Source organism: Podarcis erhardii (genome assembly GCF_964252035.2).
Source record: "Podarcis erhardii genome assembly, chromosome: 7".
Lineage (NCBI taxonomy): Eukaryota > Metazoa > Chordata > Lepidosauria > Squamata > Lacertidae > Podarcis > Podarcis erhardii.
Genome location: NC_138511.1, coordinates 23,292,180 through 23,314,867, shown reverse-complemented (window position 1 = coordinate 23,314,867; position 22,688 = coordinate 23,292,180). Strand labels below are relative to the sequence as shown.

The 22,688-nt window shown below is 43.9% G+C and overlaps 2 protein-coding genes and 1 long non-coding RNA gene across 4 annotated transcripts; 2 read left to right on the top strand and 1 right to left on the bottom strand.

The window, feature by feature from the left end:
- The first annotated feature begins 409 nt into the window (after positions 1 to 409).
- Positions 410 to 10,735, top strand: PEX10 (peroxisomal biogenesis factor 10). Of its 2 annotated transcripts, XR_014158759.1 has the most exons (7): positions 410 to 598; positions 1,935 to 2,015; positions 2,141 to 2,547; positions 3,341 to 3,516; positions 4,069 to 4,204; positions 4,985 to 5,124; positions 10,501 to 10,735. XR_014158759.1 is itself a non-coding variant. In XM_081871258.1 (6 exons), exons 1-6 carry the CDS (start codon positions 481 to 483, stop codon positions 5,051 to 5,053), a joined length of 987 nt encoding a protein of 328 aa, XP_081727384.1. In that variant the 5' UTR covers positions 410 to 480; the 3' UTR covers positions 5,054 to 5,174. The 2 variants fall into 2 exon arrangements, 1 of the variants encoding a protein (XP_081727384.1); XM_081871258.1 differs by lacking the exon at positions 10,501 to 10,735 and having other exon boundaries at positions 4,985 to 5,174.
- RER1 (retention in endoplasmic reticulum sorting receptor 1) lies at positions 8,046 to 22,620 on the bottom strand. Its single transcript, XM_081871398.1, has 7 exons — positions 22,441 to 22,620; positions 14,319 to 14,404; positions 13,562 to 13,666; positions 11,736 to 11,835; positions 10,360 to 10,438; positions 9,304 to 9,439; positions 8,046 to 8,203 (listed from the first exon to the last, which is right to left on the bottom strand). Exons 2-7 carry the CDS (start codon positions 14,397 to 14,399, stop codon positions 8,114 to 8,116), a joined length of 591 nt encoding a protein of 196 aa, XP_081727524.1. The 5' UTR covers positions 14,400 to 14,404; positions 22,441 to 22,620; the 3' UTR covers positions 8,046 to 8,113.
- Positions 14,412 to 16,137, top strand: LOC309347085. The gene is made up of 3 exons (XR_014158834.1): positions 14,412 to 15,113; positions 15,144 to 15,946; positions 15,981 to 16,137. It is a non-coding gene; the product is annotated as an uncharacterized lncRNA (long non-coding RNA).
- Positions 22,621 to 22,688: the final 68 nt, after the last annotated feature.

Sequence of the window (22,688 nt, the reverse complement as noted above, 5' to 3'; positions counted from 1 at the left end):
AACAACCTACCCCACACATCAATCATAGATGTTAACGAAAATAATAGCAAAAGAGAGAGAGAAAGAGATCTACGCCCCCTCCCCTCATATTTTCCAATTTCATCCATGCAGAAATGGCTATTCAAGCCTTGTTTTATTGTTTCATTATACTGTTCGCCTGGTGATTTTGGTGTGGTGTTGGTTTTCTCAATCAAGTGGTTTGTATAAATTTTACGAAATAAACAACTGAAACGCTTTTACTTTTTGAGCTATATGCTCTAAAAGGCGCACGTTTTCCGAAAGGACGGCGGAATGTTCCCTTTATCCCGGAAGATCCTCTAGTGAGCATCACTCTAAACTTTCCTATCTCTCTATGCGCAACTCCAACACTCTTTCTCATTCGTGGAGCGGCTTGATGACGTATAAATGCGTGCGCCGCGCGAAGCATCTGTTTGCGGAAGCAGCTCGGGCAGAACAGGCACCCTTCTCGCCTTTGCAACGATGTCGCCGGCAGCGGTAGAAGCCGGGCCCGCACGACTAGTTCGGTCCGCCCAGAAGGACGAGCTCTATCGAGGGGCGCTGAGGAGCGGGGCTGGGGCTGCCTTGGGGGGCCTGGCAGGTGAGGAGCCGTCATCACCCCGGGCAGAATTGCATCCTCTGAACCGCTTTGCAAGACAAGAAGCCCATATACCGGATCTTTTTCATTCTTTCTCTTTCTTTCTTTCATTGCGCTTTATATCCCACTTTTTCCACCAAGGAGCATGGTTCTCCTTCTCTCTATTTTGTCCTCACAACAACCCTGTGAGGTAGGTTAGGCTAAGAGGCAGTGTCCGACCCCAAGGTCGCCCAGTGAGCTTCATTGACTAAGGGCGGGGATTCGAACCCTGGTCTCCCACGTCCTAGTCCGAACCCCAAGCCACACTGGATACAATATCTGAGTCATTTGTGTGTGTGTGTGTGAGAGAGAGAGAGAAGAGGGGTGGGGTGGGGGATGAACCTGGAAATGTAAAAAGCAGCTTTATATCAGGTCAGGGTATTGGCCCATCTAGCCCAGCATTATTAGTCGTGGCTTCCCATAGCTCTCCTGGGCTGAGATCACCGCAGGTAAGAACTGACGCTCCTTTCACCAATGGCAGGAGAAGACACCTTTGGTGAAGGCGCCAGAGGATTCATTGGCAGAGTGCCTTGGCTTCCGTAACACAATGCCTAGTTTAACTGTCGAACTCGCTGCTGCAGGAGGCAGTGATGGCCACCACCCTGGATAGCTTTAAAAAGGAATAGGCAAATTCATGGAGGAGAAAGCTATATGAAGGCTACTGGTCATAATGGCTGCCTCTACAGTCTGAGGCAGTAATGCCTCTGAATACCAGCTGCTGGCAATTACAGGAAGGAATTGTGCCCAGGTCCCGATTACGGGTTTGCCACTGAGGTATCTGGTGGCCACTCTGAGAATGGGATCCTGGACTAGATGAGTCATTGACCTGATTTAGCAGGCTCTTCTGTTCTTTTATTGATGGATAAAGGTGATTGAGACTTGAGAGAGGACCGTATCAATAGTCTGTAATCTGAAAATTGCAAACATCTTTGCTTATCCTGCAACCATTGAGTTGCAGTGCATATATTGCATACAATCTAGCTTGAAGTGTAAATTATCTTTGCTTCTTGCATTGCTAGTGTGGGTATACAGTATGTGCCTGTGGATTACACTTCATGCATCTGTTTACTCCACAAAAGCTTATGCCATAACGTTCTACCTCTCTAGAAGTTGTATCTGCACAAAAGACACTGGTTACTTTGTAAATCTCAGTTCTTAATTTTTTAACTTTCGTAATGTTTTATTATTTGACCTATGAAAATGGTGTAATTTCTTTTTCAACTCATATTGAAGTCAAATTATTTGGCGGGGCATCTCTGTTCACTTTGTTCTCTAACACTGTCATTTGCTCTGGCTCTAGGTGCTAGAATTTGGTTGGAGTGGCAGAAGGAAATTGAGCTGTTTGCTGATATAGCATATTTCACGCTCACAACCCTTTCAGGTATTTCACCCCCTAAATTGTTCTGTGCTGCCATTTTACGCTTAACATTAAACTGATCAGATTTTCAGGATTGCCATCTCTATTTTTGTTTGTTTGTTTGTGTGTTTTTTAAAAATATTCTTTAGGTTACCAAACTCTTGGTGAAGAATATGTCAATATTATCCAAGTAGACCCATCACAGAAGAGAGTTCCTTCAGTACTTCGACGGGCTGTCCTGATTTCTTTGCACACTGTCTTCCCTTACTTGTTAGACAAAGGATTAATACACCTGGAACATGAACTTCAGACAGAGCCCGATGAGATGAGGACTTTGCAAAGCAGACATTTGCGTGGGTTGTGGGGAAGAACTTTCTTGTGGCGTTGGTTACAGAAATGGCTTAGCAGATTAACAGAGCAGCAGAGGAAGATGCTCTGTCAGGTTGTCCATTTTCTCAGGCAAGGCATTCCATTCCTTCGTAGGCTGCACCTGGCCATCTTCTATATGAATGGCATTTTCTACCACCTATCTAAAAGGATGGCAGGGATCACATATGTAAGTAGAAAGTATTTGATAGCCCTTTGATGTTCTGTGTGCAATACACTAAAATCCCATATTTTGGCACTGTTTACTGTGGGCAGCTCTCATTTCCATCCCTGGCATTGGGACAGGAGTGGGGAATAGCAAACAGAACCAAGGGGTATATCCAATGCTGGTCATTCCCAAAGTATACGTACTGAGATTAAGGGACCCAAGTTAGTTATAGTCAGTAATTTCAGATGGGTCTCTCCTGCATAGGACTTGGTCTGATAGAACCTTAAGTTTGGGCTGCCATCCAGTTTCTGTCTCTCAGCACCCTGATTTTCTGTTACTTGTTAACACTGCCACATGTACAACAGGAATATAATGAAGACTAGGAATCCACTCTATCCCTAAATATCTATGGTGCCATATTACTTCTTTGTATGGATCCCCTCCTTGTGATCAATTTGGAATCGTATGTATTCCCATAGCTCAGGGATGTGGAGCCTGTGACCCACTACAACTCCCTGTCATCCCTGACCACTGGCCATGCTTGCTGGGGCTGATGAGAGATGGGAGTTCAACATCTGGAGAGCCATAGGTTCCCACTGCTGTTCTAGAGGAGGGCTACTGTCACCAATACCAGCATGGTATTCTGTTCTGTATGCAGTTCAAGATTCAAAAGTCAAGTGGGCTAGTTTCCATTCTTTCTAAACAAAATCTGTACTTCAAATAGCCATCACACTGCAGTTCTCTAGGTTCCTTCACAGATCACACAAAATGCATCAATATCAAGTGGTGGTTCTGTGTCTCCCCCCCCCCCCAGCTGCGCTATGCGGGATTAGATGGAGACAACCAGCATGTTCGGTCAAGTTACAGGCTTCTTGGGATCCTTTCAGTGCTGCACCTGGCACTAACAGTTGGTATCCATGCATACAGCTTCCAACAGAGGCAGAGGGCAAGACAAGAATGGAAGGTGCACCGTAACCTCTCCTACCCAAGGTACGCTAGTGGCATTTTGCTTACCAGATGCTTACAGGGGGTGGCGTAGATGCCTGGGAGCCTCAGGCCTGGGGATCAAATATTCAGGCCCCTCTCTGGCTGTCAAAATTGTGCCCAGGCTACAGCCTTCACTGGTGCTGCTTTGCACCCAGTGTTAATGTGTGTATTTGTTCATACACCTTTGCCTGTGTCCCTGTGCACCACTGGAACTTGCTAAGTAACTTTGAAGATCATTTCCCCACACCTTTATTTTTAGGCAGAAAGCAGTACTACCCAGGAACAGCAGTCAAAAGTATGAGGGCTAGGAGCGTAATCTTTTTTAAAAATGGGTGCAAACGTTTACTCAAGAGTAGATGACCTGAAATAGACCCATGTTAGTAACGTCACTTTCTTTCATGTCTACTCTGAGTAGGACTAGCATTGGCTATAACCCAGTTACACAGCTAAGTTTTTCCTGATGGCGTCATATGCTAGAACCTTGGCAGCAGAAGCATCATCTCCCTTGGGACATTAACCTGAAGAGCACTTGTGCCTGACTTTGTCCTCCCTCAGAATCCAGCCTGAGGAGAAGTTCCTTGGCCGAAGCTCTCGCTGCATTCTGTGCTTAGAAGAACGCCGCCATGCTACAGCCACTCCGTGTGGACACCTCTTCTGCTGGGAATGCATCACTGAGTGGTGCAACACCAAGGTAAACACAGACCCCCTCCTAGGCTGCTGAACTCTTAAAACAAAAGCCAAGTCCTGTCAGGTTTCCTTTTCGCAGTGGAAATGAGAGCTGTAGGAAAAGACAAGCCAAAGAAGTGGGTTCCCTGAAATAGCTTCTTGGTTTAATTCTTACCAATGTCTTACCAAAGGAGGAAACTGCATGTGATTTGAGTTATCAACTTTCAATTCTAGCAGATGCCAATATGCACTTGCATTATCTGAGTCTAGTTGATAATCTGTTAAGACAATTCCTTAATTCGGGGACGAGGAGCCTGATTTCTTCCAGATGTTGTTGGGAGTCCAGCAGCCCCAGCCAACATGGCCAATAGTCAGGGATAATGGGAGCTGCAGTTCAACAGATGGACTCAAAATGACTAGACTGAGGGTTAGTTCCTATTAGTTTTTAAGAACTGGTTTACTGTTGTAGAATTGACTCTAGCACCTCAAACTCTTCATTGATATCACATTGCAATGAAGGGCAGGTTAGAAATGTTTTAAATAGCAGCTCTAGATACCACAGCATGTAGCTCTTCTGCACTTCCACAGCATCTACACAATCCTGTCTATAAATATAGCTCTTTGCCTGTAAGAGTTCTACATAACATCAAAAGCCCCTGGTACTGAGGGAAGGCCCGTGGTTCCATTTGTAGAGAACTTAGGGTGTGCAAACAGGTAACTGTCAGAAAAAGCTAGCTGGAAAAAGACTTACAAACTGGGTATTGGGAGATGTTTAGTTAAGATATTTATTTTTCCCCTCCTGCAGGCTGAGTGCCCACTGTGCAGAGAGAAATTCCATCCGCAGAAGCTGATTTATCTGCAACACTATCAATAACAGCCACCTGTGCGGCTGTTAGATTGCAAAGTGTTAGGCACCAACAAAAATACTACAGCTTTTGACCAAGTGTAAGACTTTATTTTGATATTATGATATTAAATTGCTGTGATAAAACTGAGCAGCTTAACACTTGAGTTGCACTGCCTGTACAAGGAGATACGAACTTGTCATCTTACAAAACAAACTTCTGGTGTTGACCTCTTTCTTTGTAGAACAAAGCACACAAATCTACCTAAATTCTGGTATAACCCTTTTAAGCGTTGGCAGGCATCTGCTAGACCTACCAGTAGTGTTCTCATGACACTGTAACTCGTTGACATTGATGAAGCTGAATGTTGGGGGGGGGGTCGGTATAAAAGAAAGTACTTCTTCACACAGCAGAAAGTTAATACTTTGGAATTTGCTCCCAAAAGAGGCAGTGATGGCCAGCAATTTGGGTCGCTTTAAAAAAGAATTAAGACAAATCCATGGGGAATAAGGCTATCAATGGCTACTAGCCACAATGCTTATATTCTGCCTCTGTGAGTGGAGGCAGTATGTTTCTCAATACAAGTCACTGGAAAATGGAGGGGAGCGTGCACTTGCCTTCAGGTCCTGCTTACAGGCCTCCCAGAGGCATCTGGTTGGCCCCTGAGAGCAGAATGCTGGACTTGATGGGTCTATGACCTGATTCAGCCGGGCTATTCTTATGGGAAACTACATTCTCTGAGAGGTAGTAACTTAATAAGAACATTTTACCATTCCAAAAGATACTAGGGCATGCATATGGAAATTAATTTTGAGTTTGTGTGCTGCTAAAATCCCCTATGCCTAATAAACTAGAGCTGTTGGTTAGTTTTTTTAAAAATATAAAGCTGAAGTTCTAAGTTGGAAAGAGCGCCCAACAGTGCAGCGACCGTCAGAAATTCAGTTTGGCAGAGATTGGGGTAATCTTGTACGGTGGGTATATAAGGCAAAAGTAGCCAATAGAGTGCCTCTACCGGCTGTTGCTGGACCATCTCCCATCAGGCCTGGCATGCATGGCTAATAGTCGGAGAGGAAGGGAGTTGTGGACCAACAACACCTGTAGGACTACTGGTTTGCCACCCTTGGCAGAAGGAATATACAGTAGGAGCTGCACCACACAGCTAGAGCTGGTGTGAACACGTTTCCACATAGGGGAGGGTATGTGTCTGCCCTTCTACACTGTGACGTTTTAGTCCTAGAGTAATGCAGCTGAGGTCTGATAGAGAGGAGAGCATGAATTAACCTCTGATAAATTTACTTAGTCTACTTTTCTAGCTACTGCCCCAGCTCCATACCATTTTATTAACACATATACTAACAGATATTAAAGCCCAATTGATATCACTGGAACTTGCTTCTATGCACAGTGGTAAGGATCAGGATTATTCATTGCAATTTTCTTCTGTAATACCTCTGGTCCCTTGTACAATATTTTTCATAGTATTGTTTAGAAATGTAAACAGATCCCCCTATGACTGACTTCTAAGAACATTGGGGTGTGAGGGCAACACAGATTTTTTTCCATACTGCTGAAAGTGGAGTGATCCAATTCACATGGCACAGGATATTTTACACTTATCAAAAGTCCGCCCAATACAGAGTGAAAATTTCCTTTTAGACTACATCATGAGCAGCTATGGTTTGCACAGTAATGCAAAGGACTGTTTTCGAACAGCTAGAGTTCAAATACATTATTCCAAAATATTTAAATAGAATGGGTTGCATCCAATGTTAATGCTACTCTGAGTTGACCCACTGAAATTAGTAACTTAAGTAGTACTCACACCCATTATTTTCAAGGTTCTGTTCTACATAGTACTTTGGATACAACATAACGTTTAGAGAAAAAGGAAGAAATGTTAACACTTAGTACCTTACATTGGTTGTTATAAAGACTACTGAACCCAAGAAAGGGACACTGTCTTTTAATAAAGTTTGGAATTTTAAAAAGTCACTTAATAAAATTGTTTATAGCTGTATCACATTGAAAAAGTTTTACATGCAGATTATTTATTTCTATATTTTTCTCCATAGAAAATTAAAAGCTGTGTTAAAACCCACAAAGTCTCGGTCTGCCATGGCCGGTGTATATGTACCTTGGAGAGGGCTACATGAAGCAAACTTAAAAAGTTTTTTTAAGTATCAAATAAAACGTGTCAAAATACTCTCCACATAATATTTTTTTATAAATTTAATTCCAGACCTCCAGCAAACCCTGGCCCCAAAAAACATGATTAAGAATAATAGTGAGCCATTATGAAAGAGCCAAAAAGAAACCAGCCTTTCCACCATAAATGCTAAATCAATTAATTCCTTTTCCACTCTTAAAATAAAAAACTCAGGGTAGGCTTATTTCAATGTTCACAAGTTTCCCTCTTAAGTAATATCACCAGAGGTCCTGTAAACAGCCTGTTAGTCAAAACATGGGACATTACAAAGCAGAAAACATCATCACTGTGTCTCATCTTCCTCTGTGGATGCACAAAGCATTTCAACAATGTACCAGGATGCATTCTGGACTAGATCAACACAAAGGACCCAAAAATAAATAAATACAGTTGTGGGAACTCCCCTGTTCCACACTAGGCTATACTTTTGTGAGGAGGGGGCTTGAAATGAATGTTCTACCTTCTCTTATTACTCTGTCTTGCTAAATGTGCACCAGAAACTTGTGAAATTGCCACTCAAATCCTGCACTTCCAAGGAGCTGGAACCAGTAGTGTGTACTTCCTATGAGATGTTTTGAGAACATGGGATGACTCCTGTTGTGCAACAACAGAAAGGTGGGGGCAGAAGCAGCCCTTGGACATAACTTATATCCAAAGAATAACAAGATGATATGGCTGATATTCTCTTGCTGGGGGGGGGGAGGGGGCGGGGAGCCTGACGCTCAATAAACTGCAGGGGGCGGGGGGAGAAATACAACTTCTTAGTCCCCACCCTCGTTATTACTGATGACTTGGTATGAAGGAAAGAGGCATCATTACAATGGCTCAAAACTGGACTTTTAATTGTAATGAAGGGAGTTGGTCAGCAGGCTCAGTATAATTTCTAGCTAGCAAAGGTCTTCCCCACATCTTCCTTCCCTTTGTATTTCCTCTTGCCGTGTGTGAAGGGTATATATCGATATTTTATCATATGCTGCAACAGAAGGGAAAGAAAAACACAGGCTTTTAGAACAGACCCATGGCACTCCCCTCCCTCTGCCCACTCCGCCTCAAACACCTGAATGTGCTCATGTGTTTGAACAGCAGCGGCTATCTTTTTTGGAGGAACTTAGGGCTGTGGACAACGCTTTGTGGGCCACATATGAAAAGTGGGTGTGACCAAAGAACAATGGGTTGTACCAATACCCATCTTACCTAAAGCAGATCCATTGAAGCTAATGGACATGACTAACTTAGGTTCATTAATTTCAATGGCTCTGCTCTTAAAGGTAAAGGGTAAAGGGACCCCTGACCGTTAGGTCCAGTCGCAGACGACTCTGGGGTTGCAGCACTTTACTAGCCGAGGGAGCCGGCGTACAGCTTCCGGGTCATGTGGCCAGCATGACTAAGCCACTTCTGGCAAACCAGAGCAGCACACGGAAACGCCATTTAACTTCCCGCCGGAGCGGTACCTATTTATCTACTTGCACTTTGATGTGCTTTTGAACTGCTAAGTTGGCAGGAGCAGGGACCGAGCAACAGGAGCTCACCTCATTGCGGGGATTCGAACCACCGACCTTCCGATCGGCAAGCCCTAGGCTCTGTGGTTTAGACCACAGCGCCACCCATGCCCCATTGGCTCTACTCTTAGTAATACTTAATTGGATACAACCCACTTATTTTTTTAAAAAAATTAAGGCCTTGGGGGGGGGGGACATCACTATCAAGAGGGGGAGCCTATGGGAGCAATTAGCATTTTCTTTTAAAAGCTGGATGTCCACTAATTTTTTTTTTTTTTGCGTTCAAGTATCACAGCAGGGGATCCAAAGAAGTCATTTTTTTCCTTTTAAAAAAATGATGCTTTTGGAAGGAGGTCACATTGGGAACAGCCCCCAGACTACCCTCATCAGTGTTAGACAAAGCCTCAAACTCTACTCCAGCTATGGGGGGCTTTCAAAAAAACCACCACCACTAGCAATTTTTGAGCTACAACATAGCCAGTGATATTGCCATTATGTTGGGGCAATCCCTCCCTCTCTCATGTTTAGGAGAATCCACAACCTGGAAAAAAGAACGACTTGGTTAGATTCTTACCTTGATTTGCCTTTTCATTGTGATGCAGAAAAGCATAATGAAGTACATCACAAGAATTGGCCAAAAAACTGGAACATTGAAAGCCTCAAAGAATGTACATGTCATTGCGACAAGGATGCCTTTAGTAGCAGAGTGCCTTGGAAGGAAAAGATAGTTGCAGTTAGGTTGACTGTGTACTAAAATTCTTTTAAGGACATTAATGCCCAATTCACATACCATTCCTGATCTCCAGCATTCTCCCCACCACTTCCTGGTATTCCCCGACCAGTTTGCTGTGACACCTGAATCTGCAATTCATGGTTAGTGCTAACGTCTGCATCACAGTCTGCAAAAAGAGGCTTCTGATCATCCTTGGAAATCAAGGCTCTCGTGATACTTTGCTGTTCCACAGCAAATAATGGTTATAGAAAACCATGAAGCCAAGGGAGAAACTTGCCTAGGAGAAGAGTGGGAAGGAGGACCAAGCCCACAGCAACATTCCTGACATCTAAGCCATAAAAGACTATTTCCACCTCTTCCTCAGCATTGCTATCCTGCACCTCACAGCAGAAGGTTCTCTTATGATGCCTTAAGAGGCAGAAAAGATGATTCTATCACTTCCGCAGAGGGAGCAGCTGTCTTTGGACCCTTCTTGTAGCTGTCACCTAGCAGTAGCCATTTCATCAGGCTAGCTGAACTGTTTCCATTTCAGCTGGTCTAACCTAGGTTTAATACCCGAGTTTGCAGCTTTTCCTCCCTGCCCCCTTTCCTCCATCCCGCCTTCTGTGATTTATGTTATGGTTAAGACTAAGGTTCAATGCAATACTGATGGATATTTGGACTTGTGACGCCTGAGTTGAGCCTTCAAATCAAGCATACCTATCATGTGGAAGAGGTGGCTAATACTGAAAAGGCACTAGAAGGCCAGAGATTTGGGGGAGGTGGCAACTGGGCAACTGTTAAGTACACAGTGTAAAGAAGGCCAAAGAGAAGGCATACCTATGAGAGGCAGGAGAACAGGAAAGACGAAGGATCAGGGACTTGAATCCTTTTGCATTGCTATTAAAACGTACTCACCAGAATTTGAACTCTGGCAGCCTTCGAATGAAGGGCCGAAACTCCTCATTTTGTTTTGTAGGTAATGAAGGACCCTCATCTGAGAAGAGGAGGAAATGCAAAGTCTTAGGAACTGCTTTCTTCTGCATTTAACTCTTGCAGGTTCAACCCTTGGCATGCCCAATTAACAAAGGTCAGTAGCAGATGTTTGGAGAAGCCTCTGCCAGAGAACTTGGACCGGCACTGCCAATCAGGTTAGACAATACTGCGCTCAATGGACAGCCTTATCTGATGTAAGGAGGCTCCCTCTGTTACTACTACCATACTTAGAGCAGGTATGAATGACTGTGCTAGAGACAAATCACCCATTAAAAGTGTACAAGGAAACAAAAAATTACTAACAGGTGATCAAAGGGCTGTTACGTGCAAGAGAAATTGCAGCACAGATCTCCACAAAGTATGAAACGTGAAAGCAGTGTCATTCCAGTCTCAATTGGAGGGGAGGTCTTTTAATCCACAGGAAAGTGAAGGAAGTAATACAAAATCAGGGATTCTAACTCTGGCTCTGTCAAAACTCTGTCAGCATTTCTAATACATCATTTATATGTTTATCCTAGGATCTAAAAACGAAATCACTCAACTCCTAGAAGGTGTCATATTCAGTTATGTGCCATGCAATCCACAGGATGTGACTGGCACTGGTTGAACTCTTACATTCAAACCTTACAGGAGTCAGTTGTTCTTGCTATGAAAATCCACACAGGGCCACAAGCAAACATACAGTGTTATAACACTACAAAAGACACTGTTTTCTGTGGGATAATTGGGAGTGTGTCCACTCAATAAAGTTGAGAAGTGGTTGGCACTCCACACTAAAGTCCAGCACTCTTCGTACCCATAGATAGCAGGTGCAGCTTAAAACATACTAAGCTGTGCCTAAATCCCCAATATGTTCTAGGTGTGTGCGTGCATGTGTGTACACATATCAGGTTTAGCATCCTTTTCTCATAGTGGACAAGCAGAAACCTCCAAGCCTCTCCATCTGATTCTCAGGACTCTCCCCAAGCTACATTGCTCATCAGCCCTGCTTTGCACACACACCCTGCCCGCCTTGTGTGTTTCTGCCAGACTGGAATGTATCCTTGAAGCCTTCTGATGCTTCGTTCTTGCCTGGATGAAGCATAACTAATGCAATGTGAGTGCGTACAGAAACTAGCCTGTTATGGAAAAGGTGAAATAGACATTTGTTGCTCTCCCAACTTTTGCCTATAGCCCTGCCAAGCACTGGCATGTGGTCCTCAGGCTGAAAAGGCTTCCCCACATCTGATATATAATAAGTTCATGCGACAACCAACACCCGCGCAAGAGAAAAGCAGGACTAGTGACGTTCTTTATACCTGAGTCCTCCATTAGAGAGGGATCTACCTTTGGCGACAAGAAAGCTATGAAAAGGTTTAGGTGGTAGATGCCCAAGGCATATGTCACGATGTACCAACCCTAGGAAGGGGAAGGAAGAAGAAAATGTCAAATGAGGACATAGTACAGAAACACAAAACTGCTTGCGCACAATCTGCAATACTTGACTATATGAGGGGGTTGTTGGGGGTAGCCAACATAGTGCTCCCCAAATATTGTCAACTATAACCCTTATCAGCCCCAGCCAGCATGATGGGGGCTGTAGTCCAAAAAAAATCTGGGGGGCACCGTGTTGGCTAGTCTGAAATGGTAGGGCTCAGCAATATATAGTAAATGAATAATGTACCGTATTTTTTGCTCTATAAGACTCACTTTTTTGCTCCTAAAAAGTAAGGGGAAATGTGTATGCGTCTTATGGAGCCAATGCAAGCTGCGCAGCTATCCCAGAAGCCAGAACAGCAAGAGGGATTGCTGCTTTCACTGCGCAGCGATCCCTCTTGCTGTTCTGGCTTCTGAGATTAAGAATATTTTTTTCTTGTTTTCCTCCTCCTAAAACTAGGTGCGTCTTGTGGTCTGGTGCGTCTTATAGAGCGAAAAATACGGTAAATCATATCCAGAGCAAATGAGGATTGGGCACCTGTCTGTCCATCCCCTGATGCTGTTCCTACCACACCTAGTAAACATGACCAATGATCAAAGGTGTTAGAAGCTGCCTAAATCAACTAGAAGCAAGGAATAAAGCATACTAAGAAGAAAACAGCATGAGAGCAAAAGGGAAATAAGGAGAGATAAAAGAGTAGCAGGATATTTAGGGGGGTGGCAGAGATCTTAATAAAGTAGGAGCAAATAAAGATGCAAGTGTGTGGGAAACGAATGTAATGAACAAGCACACCCTGAGCCTGAAGATTTCCCAATGTAGATGCATCTTAAGGCTAAATTGGAGGGGCTCAAAAGCAATCCAAACAGAAATCTGCTATTCTCCTATGGTGCTTGTTCCTCCACTTTGTTACAGTCGGATGAATTTATTTTCCCCTGCAGCTTACAGGTTTTAATCTAAACAAGGGCAAGCAGACAAACAGGGACACTGCTAAAATAAGTAATCAGAAGGTGGGGTGGGAGGGTGGCAGGAGGCCAGCTTCTCAAAATAATCTGAAATGATTCCAATGTTCCAGCTCATAAGGTGATTTTTCAATTGGCATAAATACAGATAACAATGGAACAATCTACTGGTGTAAATTTACCTACTGAGTTTGATGGCACTTGCTCCCAGGTGCATATACTGTTGCAGTAATCTGGTCCTCCAGATGTTGTTGAACTCCACCTCCCATCAACCCTCGTTAAAGTGGTCAATGCTAAGAGATGATGGGAACTGTAATCCAGCAACATCTGGAAAGTCACAGGTTCTCCTGCCCTGAAGAAAACCCTTAACACTGGTTATACCCAAACAGACACAAAAACAGAATCACAGAAGTGCTTTCAGATTACCATTTTTTCCTTACAAAAAACTAACAGGAGGTTTATTATGTTCATTATTTATCATGATAAGATACTGCTTCAATAATCAGATCAGTACTATTATCTTCTGAATCAAATATTTTTCAATGCTACTCATATTAGTTCTGTGACATTTCATTTGTGCAGACAATTATCTTGCACATCACATGTAATTCAGTATCTCTTGTTAAAGGTATGTAAAGGAAGTAAAAACTGTTGCTTCCATCAAACATAAATATCCTTGAGCCAACAATAAACAGAGTGACTCCACACACATGCAGAAGGATCAGCAAATGGTGCTCAGTCCTCTTACCTGCAGTAGATAAACTCTTATCATGTAGATAAAACTTAAACCCAGCGTTGCAACCCATCGCACTGCAGTATAAGGAGTAGATTTGTCTAACCAGGACTGATAAATCTAGAAAAAATGCAATTAGGATATTCATCAAGTTGCTAATAATAACAGCATATCACCTTTCAAATGACTGCAAGCTATTACAAAAGCATTGTATAGCTAACAATTACAGCAGTGATCCTGTATACTGTTTAGGAAAGTTTTTAATGTTTGATGTTTTATCGTGTTTTTAATATTCTGTTGGGAGCCGGCCAGAGTGGCTGGGGGAACGCAGCTAGGTGGACGGGGTATATTATTATTATTATTATTACTACTACTACTACAGTACAGTGTGCACGGAGTTTTGGGGCTCCAGCTCCCATCGGCATTGTCAATGGTCAGGGATGATGGGAGCTGTAGCCCAACAATGTTGGAGTGGGGCAAACGTTTCACACATGGTCGTCTCATTGAGTTCAACAGGACTCAAAAATACAGAACTATCTGCAGGACTGACTGCATGGTGAGTGCAATCTTGAATGTGCACACAGTGCAATTTGAGTGCTCCCAGTCAAGAGTTCCCCAGATACCTGATGCCTCTTCCACCACTCCTATGGGCAAGTAGAAGGTGAGAGATCTGGCTGCAGTTCCTTTCTGTAAGTTGCAGCTTTAAACTACCCTGAGTGATAACTCCTTTGATTTTATTTATGCATCTCTCAGCCCCTGATGTGAAACTAACCTGTCCAAGTCTTGTGAAAAATCTAAAGACCACTGAAGTTTTGCCATGAATGGACTCGCCAGTACTGTCCCCTTCTGACATTGTTGCTGTGGAAACAAAAGCAAGAACATTAACGTAACTGAGCTTTGGCATAATACTCTTGTGCCAAGATTCAGGACAGATAAAAGGAAGGACTTCTTCATGCAGCGTACAGTTATTAAACTATGGAGTTTGCTCCCAGAAAGGGCAGTGATGGTAACCTACTTGGTTGACTTAAAAAGAGGATTGGAAAAATTCATGGAGGTAAAGGCAGTAGCTACAAGTCACAACGGCTTAGCTCTGCCTCTATGGTTGGAGGCAGTAATATTTCTGAATACCAGATGCTGGAAGCCACAGGAGGGGAGAGTGCTATTAGGTCCTGATTGCCAGTTTCTGACAGGCACTGTGAGAACAGGCTGCTGGACTAGGTGGGCTAGCGCCATCTAGGATTTTCTTACATTCCTCCACATTTTCATCCTCCCAACAAGCCTGTGCAGTAGATTAGACTGAGATAGACTGTGACTGGTCCAAGGTCACCCACTGAGTTTGATGGCTAAGTGAGGATTTGAACCCTGGTCTCCCAAGGTCCTCGTCTCCTACTACACTACACCTGAATTTGTTTAATCCCCTTCTATTATTATTATCTATTAAATTTGTGTACCACCCTTTATCTGACGATCTCAGGGCAGTTCACAGCATAAAAATGCAAAATAAAAACAAAACACGGTGGCTCTGCGGTCTGATGTACCACGTTCTGCCTGCCATTTCAAATGCAGAGTTCCACTTTCATTGAAAAGGGGAGGAAAGATACCCAAATCTGAAATCTTTGCCTGGCTTTCATCTCCTGTTCACAACTCAGCACAATTCTGTGACACAGAGTCAGCATGTGAGCAAAATGCAGACCCATTGGTTCTCTTGATTTATGACAGAAGGGGGAACAGCACTTTGTGCAATTCTAAGTATCTCCACAGTAGCTGCTGTGCCACATCATCAAAAGGATCACTTGGTACAACTTCCTGGTTGGCCATTTCTACGGGAGGCGGGGCTATGCTCCTCTAAGCAAGAGTGCAATTCTACTCCCAGAGCTACAGAGCAGGAGCATACAGCCACAGCATTAAGTGCTTACAGAAGGAGGAAACTGGATCAGAAAAAGCAAGAAGAAGAGATGCCATGAAAAAAAGTATCTCTCACAACAAAGGAATTGGGAGAGGTTGGCCTAAAGATAAGCAAGTAGTTAATCATTTCACCATATTAACAAGGCAATTCACAAACACTTCCAAGTTGCACAGTTCTACTGAAGATACAAGGATCATAATATACTCTTAGAGCTAATGAGAGACTGTTTCCCAAGCTTAAGTGCTATGGAGGAGGGTTAGTTAAGAGGTTGCAACTATGACTCCCAAGCCTCTCTACCCCAATTAGGCGTTTAAAAAACCTGAATGATAGAGACAAGCTTTTCTTTTTTAAAAATCCAATTGCTATGGGGTGTGTGGAGAGGTTGGGTGCCTCTAAGGCACATCTGGCTTGCAGGCTGGGGCTTCCCTACCCGTGTGGCAGAGCAGGGGCTGACCAACATGACCAAAAATAAATCCACCCCAGCTGCTCAACATGTCATGCATATTACATAATTTTAATAGAATTTAGACACTACCATTCAACACAAATATTTTCAGGGTGGTTTAAAACAATAATAGGCAGAAGAATAAAATACGCAGTAAAACAACAAATGAAATAAAGCGGGGGGGGGGGGAGGAGAAGGGTATAGCAGAGGTTAAACTGAGGGCTTAAAAGCCCAGGAAAATATTACAAAGGTCTTTGTCTGCTGCCAAAAAGGACACTTAAGGAGGTGCCAAGGAAACTTCCCTGGGGGAGAAAATTCCACAAGTGCACAGACATCATCTCAGAACACTGGTTTTCAACTGATGGGTTCCGGAACAAACTACTGGGTTGCAGCCTAACCTAAGGTGGGTCTCAACAACAGTATTGCCGCCATAAAAATACATGGTAAAAAAATTATGAAGTGGGTCCGCAAATTCATGTTTGAGTTAAAAGTGGGTCCCAGATCTGAAAAGATTTATGACTACAGAACTGTTATTATTGGGGTTATTAATTAAATGTTTATACCACCCTTCATCCAAAGATCACAGGGTGGTTTACAATATAAAAATACAAAAATACATAAAATAACAAACCAAAACTATACCCCTCCCTGCCCCATTTAAAAGGCCATGGATTATTTAAGTAGCCAAAGGCCTGGGAAAAGAAGAATATTTTTTTGCCTAGCAACTAAAGATATGTAACAAAGACACAAGGCGAACAGCATTCCACAAACATTCCACCTAGAAGGCACCTTCCCAGTAACCCCCTTGGTTTCAATGGCAGGAGCTCCAGGGTGTCATGAGGGGAAGCAGCTGGCTAATCACCTTGTTGGGTGGTCAAATACATTTTCCATCCTAGATGAAGTTAGTGGAAGGCAAAAGTTAGCTCATATCACTAGTACTATGGCATGCTGAATGAAGCAATCAGGAAACGACTCCGTAGGGATGCAAGGATTGCCCTGCTGGATTAGAGCAAAGGTCCATCTAGTCCTCCAGCACTTTGTTTCCAACAGCACGCAGCCATGTGCCTCTCTGGATACTCAGAAGTTGGACACTGTCCTGAAGGCCTAATATTCAGGGCCGTATTTCCTCTGTACATGGCGGTATTGCAAATAGGTGCTACAACAAAATGTCAGTGTATCCTCACCTCCTAGCAAAAGTGCTCCTGTTTAAGGTATCGGCCACTCAGTCATCTTGTCTAGGAAACTGTAAGCAACAAAGGACTCCCATGGGGCATTCTGCTTTCCCCACACCCAACTTTGTATTTATCAGGGGTCTCCCTTATTTCTCATTGGCCCCCATTTTAGCTCAAATCCTATCAATACTTACCACCTGACTTCACTATTACAGGATGTGACCTAGGGCCAAACCAAGACATTTTGGCACCTCAGGTGGATCCCAAAATGGGTCCTCCTTTGCCACCAGGGAAGAATGGGTGAGGGAAGATCTACATCAGGAGCAAGGCAGGAAGAAAGACTGACATCTGGATCTGCTGGTCCAGTGAATCCTGCCGCCTGAGGCAGTCGCCTCACCTTGTCTTATGGGTGGGCTAGCCCTGGCGTGACCACTAACAGCCACGGAAATACCTATCTCTGATTTCGCTGTGAAGTCAGCTATAATAAGCTTTCAACACACAGTGCAGCTGGACTGTTTTCGTCCAGCAGGTAAGCCCTAAGTGGTCTGTAAATCACTCCAACTGATCTCCATAATGGAAAAAGGAACTCACCTATTAGCAGACCATTACTCATGATATGTATGCAAATGATCCCCATGAACCCCACTTCACTCCTTGGCATATCCGCTTTAAAAATTCTCAGGAAAACAGGGATAAGGGGGACTTCTGCCTGAGACCTTTGAACTGCTTTCAGGGTAGATCAATAATGATCTGACTCAGTAATAAGGTAGTTTCACATGTCTGTGTATCATCTCTGGAGGAAACACTAATTATAATAAGGGTCCCTTTCATACTATCAATAAAGCACTCTTACACCAATTTAACAGTCATGGCTTCCTGCAAAGAATCCTGAGAACTGTAGCTTTCGGGGTTTCCTAACAACTCTCAGCACACTAAACAAACAACAGTTTCTACAACTCTTTGGGGGAAGTCAGGACTGTTAAAGTGGTATAGGAGTGCTTTAAATGTATGGCGCGGATGCAACCAAGGTCTTATCTGATATTAGACTTCTGGATGGCCTGGGAAACAAAGTATCAAGAATCCCAAGTGCCATAAAAGAAAAAAAGTACTGAGAAAAACCATTAAGGGGGAAACTCTATGCCGACAGTTCTAGGATTAAGCCACATTTAACTCAACAGGATTTACTTCTGAGCAGATGGGCATGGGACCAAGGTGCCTGAAGACCAGTATCTCCCAGTAATAACTTTGTCCCTGAGTTTTAAAAAATGAATGAATCCAAAAGTGTTACAAAGGCTACAGTGCTGAAAGCACAAGAGGCCTGTTTCTCTTTCCAGGCGGGCGTCAAGGATCAGATGCCAGTACCTTTCACACAGCAGTTACAAAACCAAAGTATTGGGGAGCAGGGAGAACAGGAAGACCGCAATAGAGTCCACTCCCAAAGTAACCCTCAGAGGGTTTAGCTTTATTACGTTTAAACATGCTCTGTGTGGCAGCCCCCAAATAGTGGAATTCCTTCCCCACAGAGGTGTGTCTAGCATCCACATGCTGACATCACACCTCTTTACTCTAGCCTTTGACACTGTATAGATTTGGTATGTATCAGGACCCATTGTATTCTTCTGACTGCAAACTGCTGTAACTGATTTTACTATTGCATTTCTATATTGCTGTACTCTGCCCTGGGGCAATTATTGTTCAAGGCTTGGAAGAAATCCAATAAATAAATAATTAAATGATATAATATTGCTTCCCACTTTTTAAAAAACGCAAAACTATTCACAAGCAAGCAAAAAAAAATATGTACATACAATTTGTTAAAATCCAAAAACATTAAAAACTGAATTCCAAAGGCCTTACTTTTGATACAAAACTGAATTCCAAAGGACTTACTTTGGTATACAATTTTGTTTTGCTCTGTTTTGTTTTCTACACGGGTCCTATTTCTTTTATTCTCTTTTTTGTGTCTTATCTTACCCTGTGCACTTGTAATTATGTAGGTTTTGGTTTTTTTGTATTTCATAGAATCATAGAATTGGAAGAGACCACAAGGGCCATCGAGTCCAACCGCCTGCCAAGCAAGAAACACCATATAGAATCAATAAAGAATATAAAATAAAACAAGTATGGGAACGAGATCTCCTGAACATGGGCCAACTAACAGTCACATGCCTTTGCAGCTTGGTTGTCAGATGGTGCCCTGCTATTGGATGTGGGAAGTTTCAGGTGGAAAAAGTACCATGCCACTTCTCTGGTTGGCTGTACTGCCCCTTAAGCAGGCAGGTTAAGGAGAAACAGTGTGTAAGACCATTACAGAACTGCAGTACTTTTTCCAGCCAAGAGCATTTACTGCTAAGCTATGAGTTCAGGTATTATAATTGCTGTTTGCTTGAGGGCCATCAGGGGATAAACAAACTGCATGGCAGTTACACTTTCCCTTAACTATCTCTCTTCTGGCCACATAAAACAAGCCCATACAACCATTATGGCACCAGCAAATCTGCTCATTTCTAGCCTGGGTCCCCCATGGCAAACCAGTTGTGCAAAATGCTCACCCCACCAAAACACAAGAGATTCACTTTGCTGCCAATCATTTTCTCAGAGTGAACTCTGCTCACAGTTCCCTGCTTACACTTTATGAGCCTGAACTAAGCGCAAGCAATCTTGCCACAAACACAAAGTCACATAAACAGTGTTTGAAGGAGGCTGCAGTGGCAACAGTGATTGTGGGCCAAGGTGTAGAGGACCCTACGAAGGCAACATTTTGTCCACGCTTCGAATGATATTGAGCTGGGTTGAGAGAGAGAAGGAGCAGAAACTATATCTGGGATTCAGTTACAGATAGGTAGCCGTGTTGGTCTGCCATGGTCAAAACAAAATAAAAAAATTCCTTCCAGTAGCACCTTAAAGACCAACTGAGTTAGTTCTAGGCATGAGCTTTCGTGTGCATGCACACTTGTGTGCATGCACACGAAAGCTCATACCTAGAACTAACTCAGTTGGTCTTTAAGGTGCTACTGGAAGGAATTTTTTTATTTTATATCTGGGATTGCGAGAATTCCCACTAGGGTGAGAGGCCTTTTTCTTGGAAAAGAAGAATTAATGGGGGCTGCTACTCTTGCCCATAATTCATTTTGGTCCAGATAGACAAGTTTTTGCTCCATGAGGGTTATTTTGAGTATAATTGTATAAAGAATAATCCACTGAGAATGCCAGGCTAGCTTTTTAAAGGCAAGGAAGGTCCACAAAATACAACCGGGTGTGTCCTGAATTGCTCAATGACAGTACGCCATTCACTGTCCACACCCGGTAGTCTCATCAACCTGTTCCAGGGGAGGAGGAAAAGATTACAACTGAGCCTCAGTTCCAGGTTGATAGGTTGGCCTTAATCATCTTCATCAAACCAAGGAAGTCTCAACCTACTTGAAAACTAACACCACCTTAAAAATCCAGCTACCCAAAATGGGAGGCTTCAGTACCCCTTGTTTAAATTGTCTACACTTAACATGCAACGGTGTCGCCGCTCCTCTATCCCACATACAAGATGGAAACAGATTGTCTTAATCCCACTGTACATAGTGCAATTTGAAATACAGTGGTACCTCGGGTTACATATGCTTCAGGTTACAGACTCCGCTAACACAGAAATAGTACCTCGGGTTAAGAACTTTGCTTCAGGATGAGAACAGAAATTGTGCTCCGGTGGCGCGGCAGCAGGAGGCCCCATTAGCTAAAGTGGTGCTTCAGGTTAAGAACAATTTCAGGTTAAGAACGGACCTCCGGAGCGAATTCAGTACTTAACCCGAGGTACCACTGTAATCACCCTTAGCCCAATGACTGAGAGTAGACTAGCATTTAATAATAATAATAATAATAATAATATTTTTTTATTTATACCCCGCCCTCCCCAGCCAAGGCCGGGCTCAGAGCGGCTTACAAGCAATAATAAAAACAAGATGAATGATTACAACTTAAAAACAAAAATAAAATACAACATTAAAATAATGGAACATTAAAATATTAAAATGTAGCCTCATCGCAGGAGGAGAAGGAAAAGAAAAAAAGAGAGAGGGAGGGAGGGAATCAAATTGGCTCCAAGCCAAAGGCCAGGCGGAACAACTCTGTCTTACAGGCCCTGCGGAAAGAAATCAGATCCTGCAGGGCCCTGGTCTCATGAGGCAGAGCGTTCCACGAGGCCGGAGCCAGAGTTGAAAAGGCCCTGGCTCTGGTTGAAGCCAATCTAACTTCCTTAGGGCCAGAGACCACTAGGGTGTTGTTATTTATGGACCTTGAGGCTCTCCGTGGGGCATACCAGGAGAGGCGGTCCCGTAGGAAGCACACATACCCCAGTTGCTATTATATGGACAGAGGAATAAACCACCCCCAAATAATTATCACCATTTGAGTGGCAGTAAGTAGTCATATCCCACACCATACATTTAAAGCACATGACTTTGAATATTTACACAGAGTAGATTTGACAAGTAAAACCAGAGGCTGTAGATTAAGGAGGAATGGTGATCCTATGGCAAAGTAGGGGAGGAGGAGGAGGAGGAATAAGAGAGGCTAGCATTTGAAAGAAAAAGAAATACAGTAAGTGTCAATGTACAGTACCAAATAAAGAACCCCTCATCACAAGTTGGTTTTGTAGCAGAACAGTGATGTGGGTAAGGGTCCCTCTTAATGACAACAATAGTTTGACAAGTATCCTCCACCTGCCCCCCCCCCGCTGTCCCCCAACTTGGCATGACGAGACCCCCCACAAGGCTGAAAAATCCCTCCTTAATAATAACTTTGCGATTACCCCTCCAAGCAGCTCCCCAACTTACTAGGGAAATTATTATATGATAATAACGATTTCACAAGGGCCCCCCTCCCAAGCCACGCCCCAGCTCCCCATAAAGCAAAACCACCCTTTGTAGTAATTTTGCAAGGATTTTCCTCAACCTCTTAGTATGGACAGGACCCCAAGGCTGAAATTCCTTACATTACATTACAATTCCCCACCACCACCAAACCACTACAGTACCCGGTTTGTCAGACAGGGGGGGGAAGCCCTTTATGCGTCATTATTTTTATTATTAATTATTATTATTTCTCAAGGACCTCTCCCGTGCAGCCCCTAGCTTATCGAGACCAGCCTGAAAAGCCCCGCTTTTAAGATTTGATTTCTCAAGAAGGGCCGCCTCTCCCAGCTCGCCATGGCGGGGACCCCCAAGGCTGAAATTTCGTTATTTTGGAAATGGGGGGGGGACCCGTTTTTCCTCCCGCGTCAGCCTTGGACCTAGAGAGCCCTCCTCCCACCCTCTCACGGAGGGCCCGGCCTCATCGCCGGGGCAACGGCGGGGCCTCGGGCCTCGCGGGGGTAACTTACAGGCCGCGCCGGGTGTCCCTCCTTCCGCTTCCCGCCCCGCCTGACCAGGCAGAGCCGCTGCCCGCGCCAACCCCTCCTCCTCCTCCTCCTCCTCCTCCTCCTCCTCCTGCTGCTGCTGCCGAGATGGCGGCAGCGCGAAGCCGACAGAAGAGCTTCCGCTACCGGGGCGAAGAGGTGGAGGAGATGGCGGGGGCGGAGGGTGGAAGGTGGAAGGTCGGCCGCGCCGGCCGCGGGGATGCTCGCGCCTG

Excerpts from the sequence above, each read along its gene's own strand:
- PEX10 (XM_081871258.1), top strand. The coding sequence starts at position 481 with ATGTCGCCGGCAGCGGTAGAAGCCGGGCCCGCACGACTAGTTCGGTCC. Across the intron at positions 599-1,934 it reads TGCCTTGGGGGGCCTGGCAG|GTGCTAGAATTTGGTTGGAG; the intron begins GTGAGGAGCCGT and ends CTCTGGCTCTAG. Across the intron at positions 4,205-4,984 it reads CTGAGTGGTGCAACACCAAG|GCTGAGTGCCCACTGTGCAG; the intron begins GTAAACACAGAC and ends CCCCTCCTGCAG.
- RER1 (XM_081871398.1), bottom strand. The coding sequence starts at position 14,399 with ATGTCAGAAGGGGACAGTACTGGCGAGTCCATTCATGGCAAAACTTCA. Across the intron at positions 13,667-14,318 it reads TTTTCACAAGACTTGGACAG|ATTTATCAGTCCTGGTTAGA; the intron begins GTTAGTTTCACA and ends CATTTTTTCTAG. Across the intron at positions 10,439-11,735 it reads CTCTCTAATGGAGGACTCAG|ATGAGGGTCCTTCATTACCT; the intron begins GTATAAAGAACG and ends TCCTCTTCTCAG.